This window comes from Tiliqua scincoides, chromosome 1, assembly GCF_035046505.1.
Source record: "Tiliqua scincoides isolate rTilSci1 chromosome 1, rTilSci1.hap2, whole genome shotgun sequence".
Lineage (NCBI taxonomy): Eukaryota > Metazoa > Chordata > Lepidosauria > Squamata > Scincidae > Tiliqua > Tiliqua scincoides.
The window spans coordinates 271,452,632-271,466,863 of NC_089821.1; the positions used below are offsets into that span (position 1 = coordinate 271,452,632).

At 42.3% G+C, this 14,232-nt stretch overlaps 1 protein-coding gene and 1 long non-coding RNA gene across 2 annotated transcripts in view; one reads left to right on the forward strand and one right to left on the reverse strand.

Moving 5' to 3' along the window:
- Nucleotides 1-1,789: 1,789 nt before the first annotated feature.
- LOC136649352 (uncharacterized) lies at nt 1,790-9,078 on the reverse strand. Its single transcript, XR_010794389.1, has 3 exons — nt 8,983-9,078; nt 4,470-4,566; nt 1,790-2,576 (listed from the first exon to the last, which is right to left on the reverse strand). It is a non-coding gene; the product is annotated as an uncharacterized lncRNA (long non-coding RNA).
- ACYP2 (acylphosphatase 2) overlaps nt 8,862-14,232 on the forward strand; it is a 74,530-nt gene continuing 69,159 nt past the window's right edge. Inside the window, exons 1-2 of the mRNA XM_066625903.1 lie at nt 8,862-9,068; nt 13,160-13,176. Of these exons, the coding sequence (XP_066482000.1) occupies nt 9,017-9,068; nt 13,160-13,176 (69 nt within the window). The 5' untranslated portion in view covers nt 8,862-9,016. The remainder of the gene's footprint in view (nt 9,069-13,159; nt 13,177-14,232) is intronic.

A 14,232-nucleotide genomic window follows, 5' to 3' on the forward strand; every position in this document is an offset into this window, starting at 1 on the left:
TATTCCCTCCCTCAAAGTTATGTCTCATCATTTCAACAATGTTTTTCCTATGTTTTGAAATCCATTTTTAACTCTGTTGCTTCCCTCTCAAGCAAATTCAATATTTTCTGTTTTTTTCACTTTTCAAGTTTCATTTCAGAATGAAATCAAGAAGCTCCTTATTGTAGTTTAGTCAATTTTAGGCACAATCCTAAGCAATCTTCCAGCACTGACATAGCTGTGCCAGGGGGCACGCCCTGCATCCTGCAGTGGAGAGGCCGTCAAGGAGTCCTCCTCAAGGTAAGGGCATGTTTGTCACCTTACCTTGGGTCTGCATTGCAGCTAGATCAGTGCTGGAAAGTTGGTTAGGATTGCACCCTTTGTGTAAAAACACCCAATACTGTATATTTGTGACTGCAGGATTAGGAGGCACATTTTGTCCTTATCTCAGCAAGATCATCTTTTATCATCCTCCAGGGAATATAACCTGTCTGAAGGAGGGGACTCAGCAGGGGATATGAGTTTTTCCAAACACAGAGACTCATTATCTCACCTCTCTCCTGTAGGATCCTTTGTCTTCCTATCAGAAAATAGGTCTCTTTTTGTTTTGGTTGCAGTTTTATTTATGATTCTGTGTAGAATTTGTTGAATGCTTGCTCCTCCCTAGCACATCCAATCTGCCCCCACTGTTAGAGGAAGGAGAAACTGCTACTGCAAAGAAGGGTCTGAAACAAATTATAAATAATTTTTTATTCCACTGTAGAACTAAGTTGCTGACTTTGTAGCTTTTTTGGGGGGAGGGGCCAACAGGTTTCAACCAAACCCTTTTCAAAGATATAGATGTTCAAAGGTCACTAATTATGGTGTGTTTGCACTAACAAGCTACAAAGTCAGGTACATATGCATAGGATTGCAGTCCTAATCTTTAATGTTGTTTTTAAAAATGGGACAGAGATATGGGCTATTCAATAACAGGAGTATTGGAAGTGAATCTGGGTAAATGACCGCACTAAGCTAATGCCCTCTGCTTTGAAGATTAAAAGCCATTTCTGCCCAGTGTTGCATATACGCAACAGGGACCAAATGTGTATGGGTTCAGCAAAAATGGGTTCACTTTCTTAACATACAATTTCAGTTATATCTTACTCCTTACTGATTAAGGGCCATATCCTATCCAAATTTCCAGCACTGATGTAGCTGTGCCAATTTCCAGCACTGATGTAGCGTGCACTGCATCCTGCTGTGGGTGGACAATCATGGAGGTAAGGGAATGTTTGTTTGCTTATCTTGGGTCTTCATTGAGGTTGTATCAAGGCTGGAATGTTGGATAGGATTGGGCCTTAAGCTGCGTTTATAATTTGCCACAGGATTTTGTTGGCACTGTTCAGCTCTCCATGCAGATTTCTCCCCTTCCATACTTTTGCCTTGCCCAAATATTCAAAATTTCAGGAAAATGATTGTTGTGTTGACTGAGAAAATAATGCGTTTTTTGGTTCCCTGAAGGGAGATTTTGCTATGCTATCTTAGATGACTGTTAAAGATGTATGTTGAACTTATTAGTCCTTCACACTGCTGCTAAAACATTTGGTTGGTTGGTTGGCAACCTTCAGTCTCGAAAGACTATGGTATAAGCCTATAGCATCCGGTATTCCCAAGCGGTCTCCCATCCAAGTACTAACCAGGCCTGACCCTGCTTAGCTTCCAAGATCAAACAAGATTGGGCATGTGCAGGGTAACAGTTTATAGCAACTGTTTTATAATGTAAAACAGCAGAAGTTTCATCCCATCCCAATTCTCCATGCTTCATTTATTGTGTATTAGATTCCATTTTTGTGTTTGTACTGCTAGTGATTTTTTGTAATTAAACTGAAAGTGATAAAAATAAACAACATAAAATGTCAGCGGCAATAAAAGCCAAAAGAAATATTTTGAAAACTTGCACATTCAACATTCACTTTTTAGTGGTTTTCACATTCTCCCTGACTCTGAGCATCATGGAGCTCAGCTGTGTGCCAGAGATATATGAACCCTTTTGCATACAGCTGCTACTCTCCATTTGTAGTAATTGTAGGGCAATCTATTTGTTTCCTGGCATCCACAAATGAGATTCCCATTTTCAAACACTATAAACTGAAAACAAGTACAGTGTTTATAGAAATATCCAGCTCCATTCATAACAATAATACAAAGCTTTAAATGATCTAAGAAAAGGTTGAATGAATGGACTCTTTCAACAACATATTATTGATATGGGCATTACATTTTTTTCTATTTAAAAAAAAGTTGAAACCTTTTTTACCTCTCCAAGCAAGCTTCTGCAAAACTCTTGGGAAAAGGATGATACATTTGGAATAAATATTTTACAGGTTTTCAGTCATATCTAACTCCATCTGTCAAGTTTTTGCCACATTTTGGTTGCCTTTGGCATGAAAAAGGCACAGTTGGTTCCTGACTCATGGAATGGAGAGCTTAACGTCCTGAGCTGAAAATCCCTTCTGCACAGCTTGTATCAACAACTTCTTCCTTGTTAAGTGAGAAGAATATCAATTGGTAGTATTCAAAATAGCATCGCCACCTGTCATTTCCTGGTGTTCAATCTGGAGAACAAATGGAAGAACCCAAGTTTAAAAACGGAAGGAAATACAGTCTCTCCCTTGAAGAGATTATTCACCACTGGTGGTTATCAACATTGCAAACAGTTCACACATTTCTGCTTTGGACAGCTTGCTGCTTTGGATCAACTAACACCATTACCATCAACTCCACCTTCCATTTAGTAAGGTTTCCCCCCCCCCCAACCTGTAAGTCCAGATTATTTTTGAGTGGCATCCTGGATAAAACTTTTTTTTCCATAAGCAATTGTAATCTAGTCCTCAGGAAATTAAGACCTTGTTAGCATGTCACAATTTTGTGTTGCTTCACAGACATTCCAGCCTCTCATCAGTCACCAGCAATAGCGTGTGAATTCTGAGACTTGGCAATAAATACAAAGAGCTGTTTGCTCACTGCTTTACACAGGGAAATCTCAAATTAATATGAGTCTAATTTAAAATTGATGATGAGCACTTATTGTACCTTTCCAAAGTCCCACATACCTTGTACAAGTTTTAGACAAGTCTGAACTCCATCTTATCTGTACATTTAGTCCACTGCTTTAGCTGAATGCTCAGATTGTTCTATTGAGAGACAAATATATCTTTTCCAAGGACATCCCAATAATGACAATGGGAAGTCAGATGTGTGATCTATACACCTAGAGCTGATCCTGTAATGACTCCTATCCAGTGCATGGATGGATCAGCAACAGCTGAAGCCAATGGACTTCTGGACTATAAAAATCTCCTTTCACATTGCTTATGAAACCATCCATTCATTCCAGTGAATGAAGGTCAATAAGCGGACAATAACAGCCCAATCCTGAGCTGCCTGGTGTGCGGAGCTGCTGCTGCGCTGAAAATGGCTGCTGCAGCATCCTGCATGCTCCAGGCAGCCACCACCTCCTCCTCCAGAGAAGGGGACTTTTGACCCCTTCCCCCAGGCAAAGCAAGGAGCCCTGCAATGCAGTTATTCAATTCTATGTCAACCTGAAGGTTGGTGTCAAATTCAGACCCTCCTTGCTGGGCGGCCAGCCAAGCACAGAGGTTCTAGATCTGGTGAAGCGAAGCTCTATCGCACCCAACTCTCTCCCGCCCCACTCCCTCTCCTGGCACACCTCCTCCCTGCCCTCTCCCCACCTCCCCCTGCCCTGGAATGCCTCCTCCACACCTCCCCCACCTCTCCGCTGGTTGGCAGTCCACCTAACTGCCAAGTGGCGGAGCTCCAGTGCTCCACCTGCACTAGCCCAGCTAGCTGGGCTAGCACCAGTGTGAGGGCCCATAACGTGCCTTATGGCATGTTTGTGACAGTGCGCACTGGTGGTGGGCCCTCAGTCTGCAGAAATTTGATAAGCCTTCTTGCAATAATCCACCTCCAGCTCTTTACTTGTCATGCAGTCCCTGAATACAAGAGATACATAGTCAGACATGTGGTGACCCATGTGTACTAATTTTAACCACATAAAAGTACTGTTGGAACAAATATAGTCCTCACAGTACCAAGAAAAAAGCTTTGCAAATAGGATCAACCTGTGATCTGAAAACTTGGAAATTACAGAATTTCTATAAAGCATTTTTTAAACTTAAAAATCAATAATATCTAAAGATAATCTCATTTGTTTTGTTGGTACCCCAACACATAATTGTTCTACCCATGAGGATGCTGTTCTACAGAAGAGAATGCATTAAATGAAACATAGCTGCTTAAGTTTTCTGTCAAGCATGGATTGCCACTCAAAAAGATCTGATTGAAAAGCCTGCTAAAAAGAACCTAATGCCTCATGTTCCAGCAAGGTTAATTAGAGTTGCTTTTGCTGCTTCCAACATCTCATGTTGTTAATAAAAATGCATTAAACAGCTTCACACTGCTGCAAAATATAATTGCAGGCAACCCACCTCCATAAAAAGCCATGACACTGGTGGCCCACGCACTTTCCTGTTGCTCAAGTGCTTTCATATGGCCCCAGGTTCCCATGTGGTTTGTAATCATTGTCTGAAAAGAGCAACAATTAATTCCTCCATTTCCTAGGAAACTACAGTTCTACAGAGCAGCTGTTCTAAATAGCTTTCAGTATCCCAGGTTGTGAATCTGAGTCGATCTACAGCTGATATCCACAGAGTTTTCCCAAGTTTTAATTCCTTTCCTGATCCAGGAAAGAATTTTCTATTATTCAAATGAAAAAGAGTTTCATTGCTAAATATACATTCTAAATTTTCCCCCACAGGGAACCATGTTTGTCTTAGTGATACCATTTGGCAGGATGCAGCCGATAAGGACTCCTACTCCCATATGAGCCTGCCCTGAGACTAAGATTAGAGGCTCAGCTCTGGGTAATCCCACTTTTTGAAGTGTGGTGGGTGGATACCAAGGATAGGGCATTCTTAATTATGGTGTTTCAGCTACGACACTCCTTGGTACCAACATGGTAAATTTCAGACCCCAGGTAAAAAAAAATCTTGTTTTCCTGGACTTTGGTAAAAGTTTGTGTATCTGCTGTTAGTGGGCTATGAAGAAGTTTGCTCCTTCTGAGGGCTGTAGTTTTTTTTTGTTGAATTATTCTACTGTCATTGCAGGACATGTTGCAAGTCATCTTTAAAAATGTTATTGAAAGGATTTTTTTAAAGAGAAGTTTGAAAGCGAGTTAAAAGTTTAGTTCACCAATCGTTCTAACCTTTACTAGACAAAATAGACACTCTTTCAGAAAGAAGCTGCACCCCCCAGTAAATATCAAAGTTTTTCCACAAGGGACTTCATGGTAACAAAGAGAGACAGTGGTCTGTGTCCCATTCTAGATACTTACATCTAGGCCAAGAAATTCCATGTGAACGTCCTGATACTGAACATCTTGATGTTGTTTTACAACCATTAAAGGATGTTTAATACATCTACATCAGAAGTATCTATGCTTTGCAGTCTGCACAGAGCACCTTCATTAGTGAGTTCTTCCCTTCAGCATCTCCTTAGCACCAAGAATATTCACTCAGTGTTATAGGTAAATACCCTATCTTTTTGCAGGTTTTTGAAATTCTACAATGGGAAGAGTTTGCCAGGTACAGGATAGAAAGGAAATTGGTGATGTGTAACAAAAATGAAAGGGTGCCAAGCACAAAAAGGAGCATACACACAAAAACAGGCTCACTCCAGTGGTTTCAGATTCCTCTACTGTGCCCCTGAGTACAAAGGTAGACGTTCTAGCCTCACAACAAAACTAGTACTCATATAACCATTATGGCTTCCCACAGTCCAGGGATGCCAAAACCTGAGATACAAAAATGTAAAAAAGCCTCTAGAGACTAAAAAGGAAGGGGTATCTTCTGCTGCTCTTGCCACAGTGTGCCTTTCAACCCCTCTGTTCTATAGGTTTCACAATCTAATCTCTGTGCCTGCACCCCAAGTTCCTTCTGACTGCATCTGAGAAACCATGCCCTAACTATACATGCTAGACAGGTACAGTTAAAGTATATGTGTACATGCATGTTGCTAATTGTTCCTGGTTTGACATGCAAAGAATTGCTGGCAGGGGGCAGCAAATGACCAAGGATTTGCAATCCATACTACATCAGTTATGCAGGGCTCCCTGCTACTACAGCAGCTGTGGCTAGGCTTCACCTCTCCTATTTATTAGGAATTTATTAAGCAAGCAAAATGCAACCTTATAAGTGCCACAAAGCTTCCAAAGTGGCTAAAACACTCTTTGAGTGCTAATTCAGGTTATTGGCTCTGCATTGCTTCTAATTTTAACAGAAGTCCTCTGCTTTCTCTCCACACATCTCTCAGCTCTTCTTCAAAAATTCCTTAGTTGTACTTTGACTAGGGCTGTTGCATGATTAAAGAAATCTGAGACAAGCAACAGAGTAATTGTGTAACATTCTTAAATCAGCAAATCATTAAGACAGTTCTGGCACTCTTTGTTTTTCTATGATGTGTCACATTTTCTATGATATATCACAGCCTGCACCATCAGAAGAATTATTCTCTTACGTGTGAGAGAGAAAGGGAAATGCTTCTTCAAAGATAAAACACAACTGACTGTGTTTTCTGTCAGTGCTTGTTTTTTTAAAAAAAAAATCAGCTAGCTCATTAATTTCCAGCACCTTTTTAATTGATTAAAAGGTTTTGAAATCAATTAAATTATAAATTAAACACTGCAACCTTGCTTTTAACTCCTTTCTTTTGTAATACTCAGAGACTTAAATATGAGGTAGATTTAAGTTGGAAGATAGTGACAAAACAAAATTATCCTGGACAAGTTTTCTATTTCTTTACTTTTTAATTAGCCTGCAGCATTTATCACCACACAGTGATGGCCATAGCTTGGATGGCTTTAAAAGAAGATTGGCCAATTTGATGGAGGACAGGTCCATTAATGGTAACTGTCAGGTTCAAGAGCTCACATTTATTGAGCCACCATAAAATGCTGGATTAGATGGACCTTGACCTGATTCCACAGGTCTTTTCTTATTAAGAATATTTATATAATGCTTTTCAACAAAAAAGTTTTCAGAGTGGCTTACATAGCAAAGTAAATAAATAGTATCTTGTCTCAGATGGGCTGTAAAATGATGCAGAAGAAACACCAGCAAAGAGCTACTGGAAAAGACATTCTGCTGAATGGGTCAAGTGGGACAGTTGCTGTCTCCTCACTAAATATAAAAGAAGCAGCACTTTAAACTTGTTTTAACTTGTTCTTCCCCACTCAGCATCATGGCCTCTGTGGGAGCAAGATATTCTAATATACTGTTGAAAAGGTCTGAAAAGATATCAAGTTAACACACAGGTCCTAACTTGGGTCCTGTGCTTTTCATTTAAGTGTTTTGCTAAAGGAGACAAAAAGTGAAACTGGTAAAAAACAAGCCCCAAAGTAACAGTAGGAGAATACTTTTGGGCCAGCTAAAAATCATAAATATGTAAGTTTCTCATTTCTTTTAACTGGGCTAACCCTACTCTTAGTTTGGGGTTTGCACTAACCGTGAGTCTTGTGCAGCCCAATCCTAAATATGTTTTATTTTGAAGAAAATATCATTAAAATCCATGAGGCTCACTCACAAGCAATCGTGCATCAGGGAGTGTCACATACTTAAACTAAGGTTATGTATTTTTATATTTGACAACTGAAGATAACATTTCATGAATCTTGGGGCTCCATCCTACAAGCGGTTGTGCAACAAACCTGTTCAGCTTTCAAGGTGTCACAGTTCCCTTTGCTGCAGCAAACCCTAAACGCATTTACTGAGGTGTGAGAGCCCAATTCTCTGCATATCTACTCAGAAGTAAGTCCAATTACAGTCAATGGGACTTACTCCCAGGTAAGTGTGGGTAGGATTGTAGCCTTAGCACCCAATCCTAGGCATGTCAGAAGTAAGTCCCATTAATCAATGAGGCTTACTTCCATTGGGAGTTTGGATAGGATTGTAGCCTTACAGCCCAATCATCTGCATTTCTCCTCAGAAGTTACATTAAAGTCAATGGGGCTTACTCCCAGCTAAGTATGGGAAGGATTGCAGCCTAAGGGTACAATCCTATGCATGTACTTACGGTACTTCTCAGAAGTAAGTCCTGCTGTATTCAACAGGGCTTACTCCCAGGAAAGAGTGGACAGGAGTGCAGCCTTAGCCTCTGAACTTGCTGGGACTTGGACTGGACTAAACAGGATTTACTTCCAGGCTGCAGTCTTGCAATGCAGTGCAATCCTCAGCGTGTTTAGTCAGGTCCAAGTCCCAGCCAAGTCCCAGAGCCTAAGGCTGCACTCCTGTTCACTCTTTCCTGGGCATAAGCCCTGTTCAACACAGTAGGACTTACTTCTGAGAAGTACATGCATAGGCTTGTACTCTTAGGCTACAATCCTACCCACATTTTCCTGGGAGTAAGCCTCATTGACTGTAATGGGACTTACTTGTGAGTGGGCATGCAGAGAATTGGGCTCTGAGGCTACAGTCCTACCCACACTTACCTGGGAGTAAGCCCCATTGACTGTAAGGGGACTTACTTGTGAGTAGGCACGCAGAGGCTTGGGCTCTCACACCCCAGTAAGTGTGCTTAGGGTTTGCTGCAGCAAAGGGGGCTGCAGCCTGGGACTAAACGCCCTTGAAGGTAGGAGGGCTGACTTGCCACCAGGAGCCTCATTCTCAGCAGGTCTACTCAGACAGTCCCAGTGCAAGGAGTGGGCCCTGCTCCCAGGAAAGCGTGTGCAGGAGGGCAGCCCAGACCTGCCTGTCCCCACCCACTACAGCAGGAGCCCCTCCGCTCCCTCCTCCCTGGCAGAGGCAAGTGGCAGGCGCTGGAGGAGCCTGGTGGGCGGTCGCAATCCCCTGAATCTTGAACCTTCCGCGCTTCCGTGGCGGCCTCCGCCAGCTGAGTCCGTTGGAACCGCTCTCGGTCTCTTCAACGGCCGCTCCCTCCCTCTCTCACCGGCGAGCGACACTCCTTGGGCCCCGCAGGCGCCATGTCCCAGAACCTCATATCGGTGGACTACGAGGTGTTCGGCCGGGTGCAGGGTGAGCACGATGTGGGGGGAGGGAGTGGGGCGAAAGCGAATGATTGGGGGGCGGGGGACAGGTTCGGAGAGCGCTGCCTGGGGCGCATGCGCGAGCCTTTCGGTCGGGCACTGAGGACAAGCTGGCGAGGGAGAGGGGAGACTGCGTATGCGCGGATGGCACAGCAGCGAGGGCGGATGAAAGCCCGGCACAAAAGCTTGCTCAGTGCGCATGCGTGGATGAGTTCAGGCTCTGGGTGCTTTGGAGTCAGAGTAGGGAGTCTTGAGTGAGTGTGCATGTTCAGGGGTCACCTTGTTGCGGCCCTGGGGACTCCTTCACTGCCTTCTGTTTGCTTGCACGAGGACCTTTGCTCCCCCCATGCCTGGGAGTTTAGAGTTATAGACCTGAAGCTTTACAGTAGAAGGACTGAAGGAGAGGTTCTCTGCCCCCTAGGAGCTTACACATTTCCAAAGTGGGCAGGTGATCAGATGTCTTTTTTTTCTAGCCTTGTGTCCTGGGGAAAAAAACGTAAATATTCTCCTTTTCCCTGTGTACAGGCCCCTGCAGGCAGCACGTAGCCTTCTTGTAATTAATAAACTATATGTAATACAATTTTAAATATAATAATAAGTAATAGTGTTTAAATTAACCACATGAAACCAATATATGAGTGTTTTCAGCTTTTATTTTGTCATGTCCTACATTGTTCTTGGATGTCTTGCATGACAAACTGCTCCTGCTGAAATTTTCTCTCCTACACTGTTAAAGGTCTACACCAACCATTTTCAACCACTGTGCCGTGATGCACTGGTGTGCTGTGAATGGTCTGCAGGTGTGCTGAGAGCATTTGGGGGGGGGTCATTTGTTAATAGGGCCAATGGGGATGTAAGTTCCCACCAACAGCAAGGTGTGCCTTGTCAATTGTCAAAAAACTGAGGGTGTGCCTTGACAATTTTAGTACCTTGTCAGTGGGACAGAAAAGGTTGAAAATCACTGGTTTACACTGTTAAAGCTCTGGGATCCCTAAAGCTGAAAGTTTGCCCACCCCTGTTAGAGCATCTCCAACAGGTGCTTGTCAAGCCTCTGTTTGAAGATCTCCAGTGAGGGAGAACCCACCACTTCACTCAGCAATCTGTTCCACTGCCGAACCACCTTTTCTGTCAGGAATTTTTTTCCTGATATCCAGTCAGAATATCTTCTCTTCCAGTTTTTACCCATTGGATCTAGCTCTACTTTCAGATGAGGTTGAGAACAAATTTGTCCCTTCTTCCATATAACAGCCCTTCAGGTATTTGAAGAGAGCTATTTTATCCTGTCTCAACCTTCTCTTCTCCAGGCGGAACATACCAAGTTCCCTCAACCTTTCAATCTTTTATGGCTTCTAGTCACCCTGAAAGTGGAGGACAGTGCATCGTAGGCCATTTCTGGAGATAGATAGGTAAAAAAAAAATGGTGCACAGGTCCTTAAAATAAGTAATAAATAATAATTGTCCATTGTAGATCCTAAATGAGTCATGCATATTTTTAGGTATTAATACTGAAGGAAGGGAAGGACAGAGTGACCGACAGAGGTCGGGAATGGGAGACATAAGATCTCAGCATACACAAATTTGAAGAGAGAGCAGTTGGAACAGCTGCAGGAGGAACATCTAAGGACCAAGCAGTAAACATGTTACATCATTGTCTCCACAGTGCCTTCATTAGTCACTGTTGGTTGATTGATTTGATTTTAATGTTTGTAATGCTTGTTTCTCTCCTAAGGGTGGTCCAAAGCAACTAATAACAGCAAACAATCAAAACAGTCAGTGTGTGATAATAAGCCCCAATTCATATAAAAAACATCAACAATATAATCAAGTTATTAAATTCATAACAATAAATACAGGAACAACACCATTCAAATAAAATTTATTTCAACAAACCAAATCTACTTAATAAACATTGCAAATTCATTTCAGAACAATAATACAGTTCTAAGACAAATAAAAATAAGAATTCAGGTACTAAAAGCCCAGTCTTGTACATATTTACTTAGAAGTGAGTCCCATTTTCTTCAGTGGTGCTTACTCCCAGGTAAATGTGCTTAGGATTGCAGCCTAAGAATAGTAGTGGGGAAGGGTTATCAACTACTTACAGTGCAATCCTGCACATGCTTATTCAGAGATAAGACATGTATTCAGTTGAGCTTACTCTCAGGTAAGCATGTATAAGAATGCAGCCATAACCTTTTTCTGAAATCAGTGGGATTTGAATGTGCTCAGTTTTGGATTGAGTATATCCTGCATGTATGTGTTACCTTGTGTCATATCTTCTCAATAGAGCTTCTCTGGATTGAGGCTGCAACTGTAGGGATACTTACTTTCCTACTGAAAAGAATGGGCCCCCAAAGTAGTGAAATTTGACTGGACTGTGCTTTCTGAATTTCTCAAATTTCTGCAGCCACCTTGGTATTTTTATATTATCCATACAGGCTTTTGATTCAAGGTGGTTTTACATAAGAACATAAGAACATAAGAACAGCCCCACTGGATCAGGCCATAGGCCCATCTAGTCCAGCTTCCTGTATCTCACAGCGGCCCACCAAATGCCCCAGGGAGCACACCAGGTTTTCTAGCATAGTTGGTGTAATTCTGCGTTTGCTTATGGTTTTTTGTTACTATGGTGACCCAGCAACCAGAAGCCTACAATGAATTTCACTGTAAAACAAACTTATTGTCTGAATTAGTTCTGCTTTCCTCATATGACATGGAGTCTCTGAAACAGGTCACAGAGAAAGCTGTATTGGAGGAGGGACGGTAACCCTTAGGATGCAATTTTGTTTTTGGCATTCTGTATAGTATAATCCTATGCATGTCTACTGAGAACTAAGTTCCATTGTGTCCAATGAGACTTACACCCAGGACAGTGTGCATAGGATTACCACCTTATGCCTGGTCTGCCAGATTTTACACTTCCTTTAGGTATGCCCTAACAGGATCTGAAGAAAACTCATCCACCTCAAAATTTCTATGTGACTTACGTTCCAGGACTAGACTATTAGGAATGAAACTCTTTAGTCCCTGTTCAGTCCAGCTGTAAATGGGTGATTGACTGAATACATTTTATACTCTGCCAGTGTGACCTGGCAACCCATAGAATAGTTTATGAAAGCCATAGTTAATTCAAATATTGCCAAAAAAGAGATTTAAAAAGTCACTTAAAACCAATACAAAACTTTTACAGTGAAATATACCGTGTTTCCCCGAAAATAAGACCTACCCTGAAAATAAGACCTAGTGTGTTTTTTGAGAATTGCTGAAATTTTAGACCTACCCCGAAAATAAGACCTAGTTGTGATCAGGGCCGGGATGGAGGGGGGGCGAAGTGGTCCTCAAGGTGGGTGGACAACATGACTGGGAACGCTGCACTCCCGTGCACGCCACCTAGAAAGCGCCTGCTTTGCTGCCTTGGGCAGAGGACTCTGAGGAGGAGCTGAGGCGGGAAGCAGCAAGCGTTTGTTTATTCCCTTACCTCAGAGCTGCATTGCCCTTATGTCAGTGCGGGAAAGCACTGACATAAGGGATTAGGATTGCACCCTTAATTAGTTAAATGAATTAGACCATGTGCTTGAAATGTTCCTCATTGGAATCTATACTCTGCTGATATTGTTCCTCATATCATGAAATGTTCCTCATTGGAATCTATGCTGTTGACTAAGGGCACAATCCTATCCAACTTTTCAGCACCGGTGTAACCTCAGTGCAGCCCCAGGGCAGGGGAACAAATGTTTCCATACCTTGAGGAGGCCTCTGTGAATGCCTGCTAGCCACAGGATGCAGTGTACATCCCACTGGCACAACTGCACTGGCACTGGAAAATTGAATAGGATTGGGCCCTAAGGAATCTGCAGACATCCACCAATGTGTGTGCTGGGATGGTTCCACGTCTCTTCAATTGCTTACCAGATGTTTGAGTGTTGCAGGCATTCTGCAATGAAGTATGTATTAATTGGAGCTCATTAAAATGTGTGTGTGTGCGTGTGTGTATATATATTGAGACACCCTGTTAATAAAATGTTGCTGTGATAGTTTGAGCAAACCATTTGTTTTAATTTTCTTTTTATTCCTCCCTAGGTGTGTGTTTCAGACTGGTAAGGAAACATGAAGTACCTCACTTTTGCATCACTACTGTACAATATTATTGACAATAAAAATAATAATGCAGAGACTCCAAGAGTCTTCAATACCACGTTTTCAGTGCTATCCTGGACAGTTAAGTATTGTGTGTTTATGGTGTGTGTTTTAACAGAGACCATTTTTGCAGTGCAGTTGAGCTCTAATTTTCTGTACACTCTTGGTATGAATAATTAAATCTATGAGCTGTCTCATTCAGCCAGACCAGAAAAAAAGCAAGGTGCATGTCTGTGAACTTAAGTATTGTGCAAAGGCCACATGGACTTAAGTGTTTGGGTGCATTGATCTCCCTGTGGTCCACACTCCAGAGCATACAGCATGGAAAGATTACGTATGAGCAACGCACCATTTTTCACGATGACCAAGAAACGTAAGCGAACTGTACTCACTTTCCAAAGCAAAATAGAGATTGTTGAAAGGTTGGAGAAAGGTGAAACGGCAACAGTACTGGCGGAGGAGTTTGGAATAGGGAAATCCACAATTTCTCAGCTAAAGAAAAACAAAGACACCCTCCTGCATTTTGTCTCAACAATGGGCAGTGAAAATGGAAAGAAAAAGCGGAAAACAATGAAATGTGCAAAGAACTCTACATTAGAAGATGCTCTTTTTGCTTGGTTTTCCCACATGAGAAGTCTTGGAGAACCAGTCTCGGGTCCACTTCTGTGCGAAAAGGCTTTGGAAATGAACAGGAAATTGAATGGTAATCCTGACTTCAAGGCTAGCTCAGGATGGCTGGCACGATTCAAGTCTCGCCATGGGATTCACCACCTTGGCATTCATCATGAGAAACTGACAGCCGAACAGCCAGCTACTCAGTGCCTCAAGCAAGAGTTTACAGATTTCAAAACAGAGGAGGACTCGGATGCTGAGAGTGTTTACAACACTGTAGTTGTTCCTGGCCCGTCCCATGCGGAAGCCTACAATGCTTTAGAAATTGCTCTGCAGTGGCTGGAAGATCAAGAAGAAAGTGACGTAGTGCAACTGCTATTTTTGAAAAGCCTGAGAGATTTGGC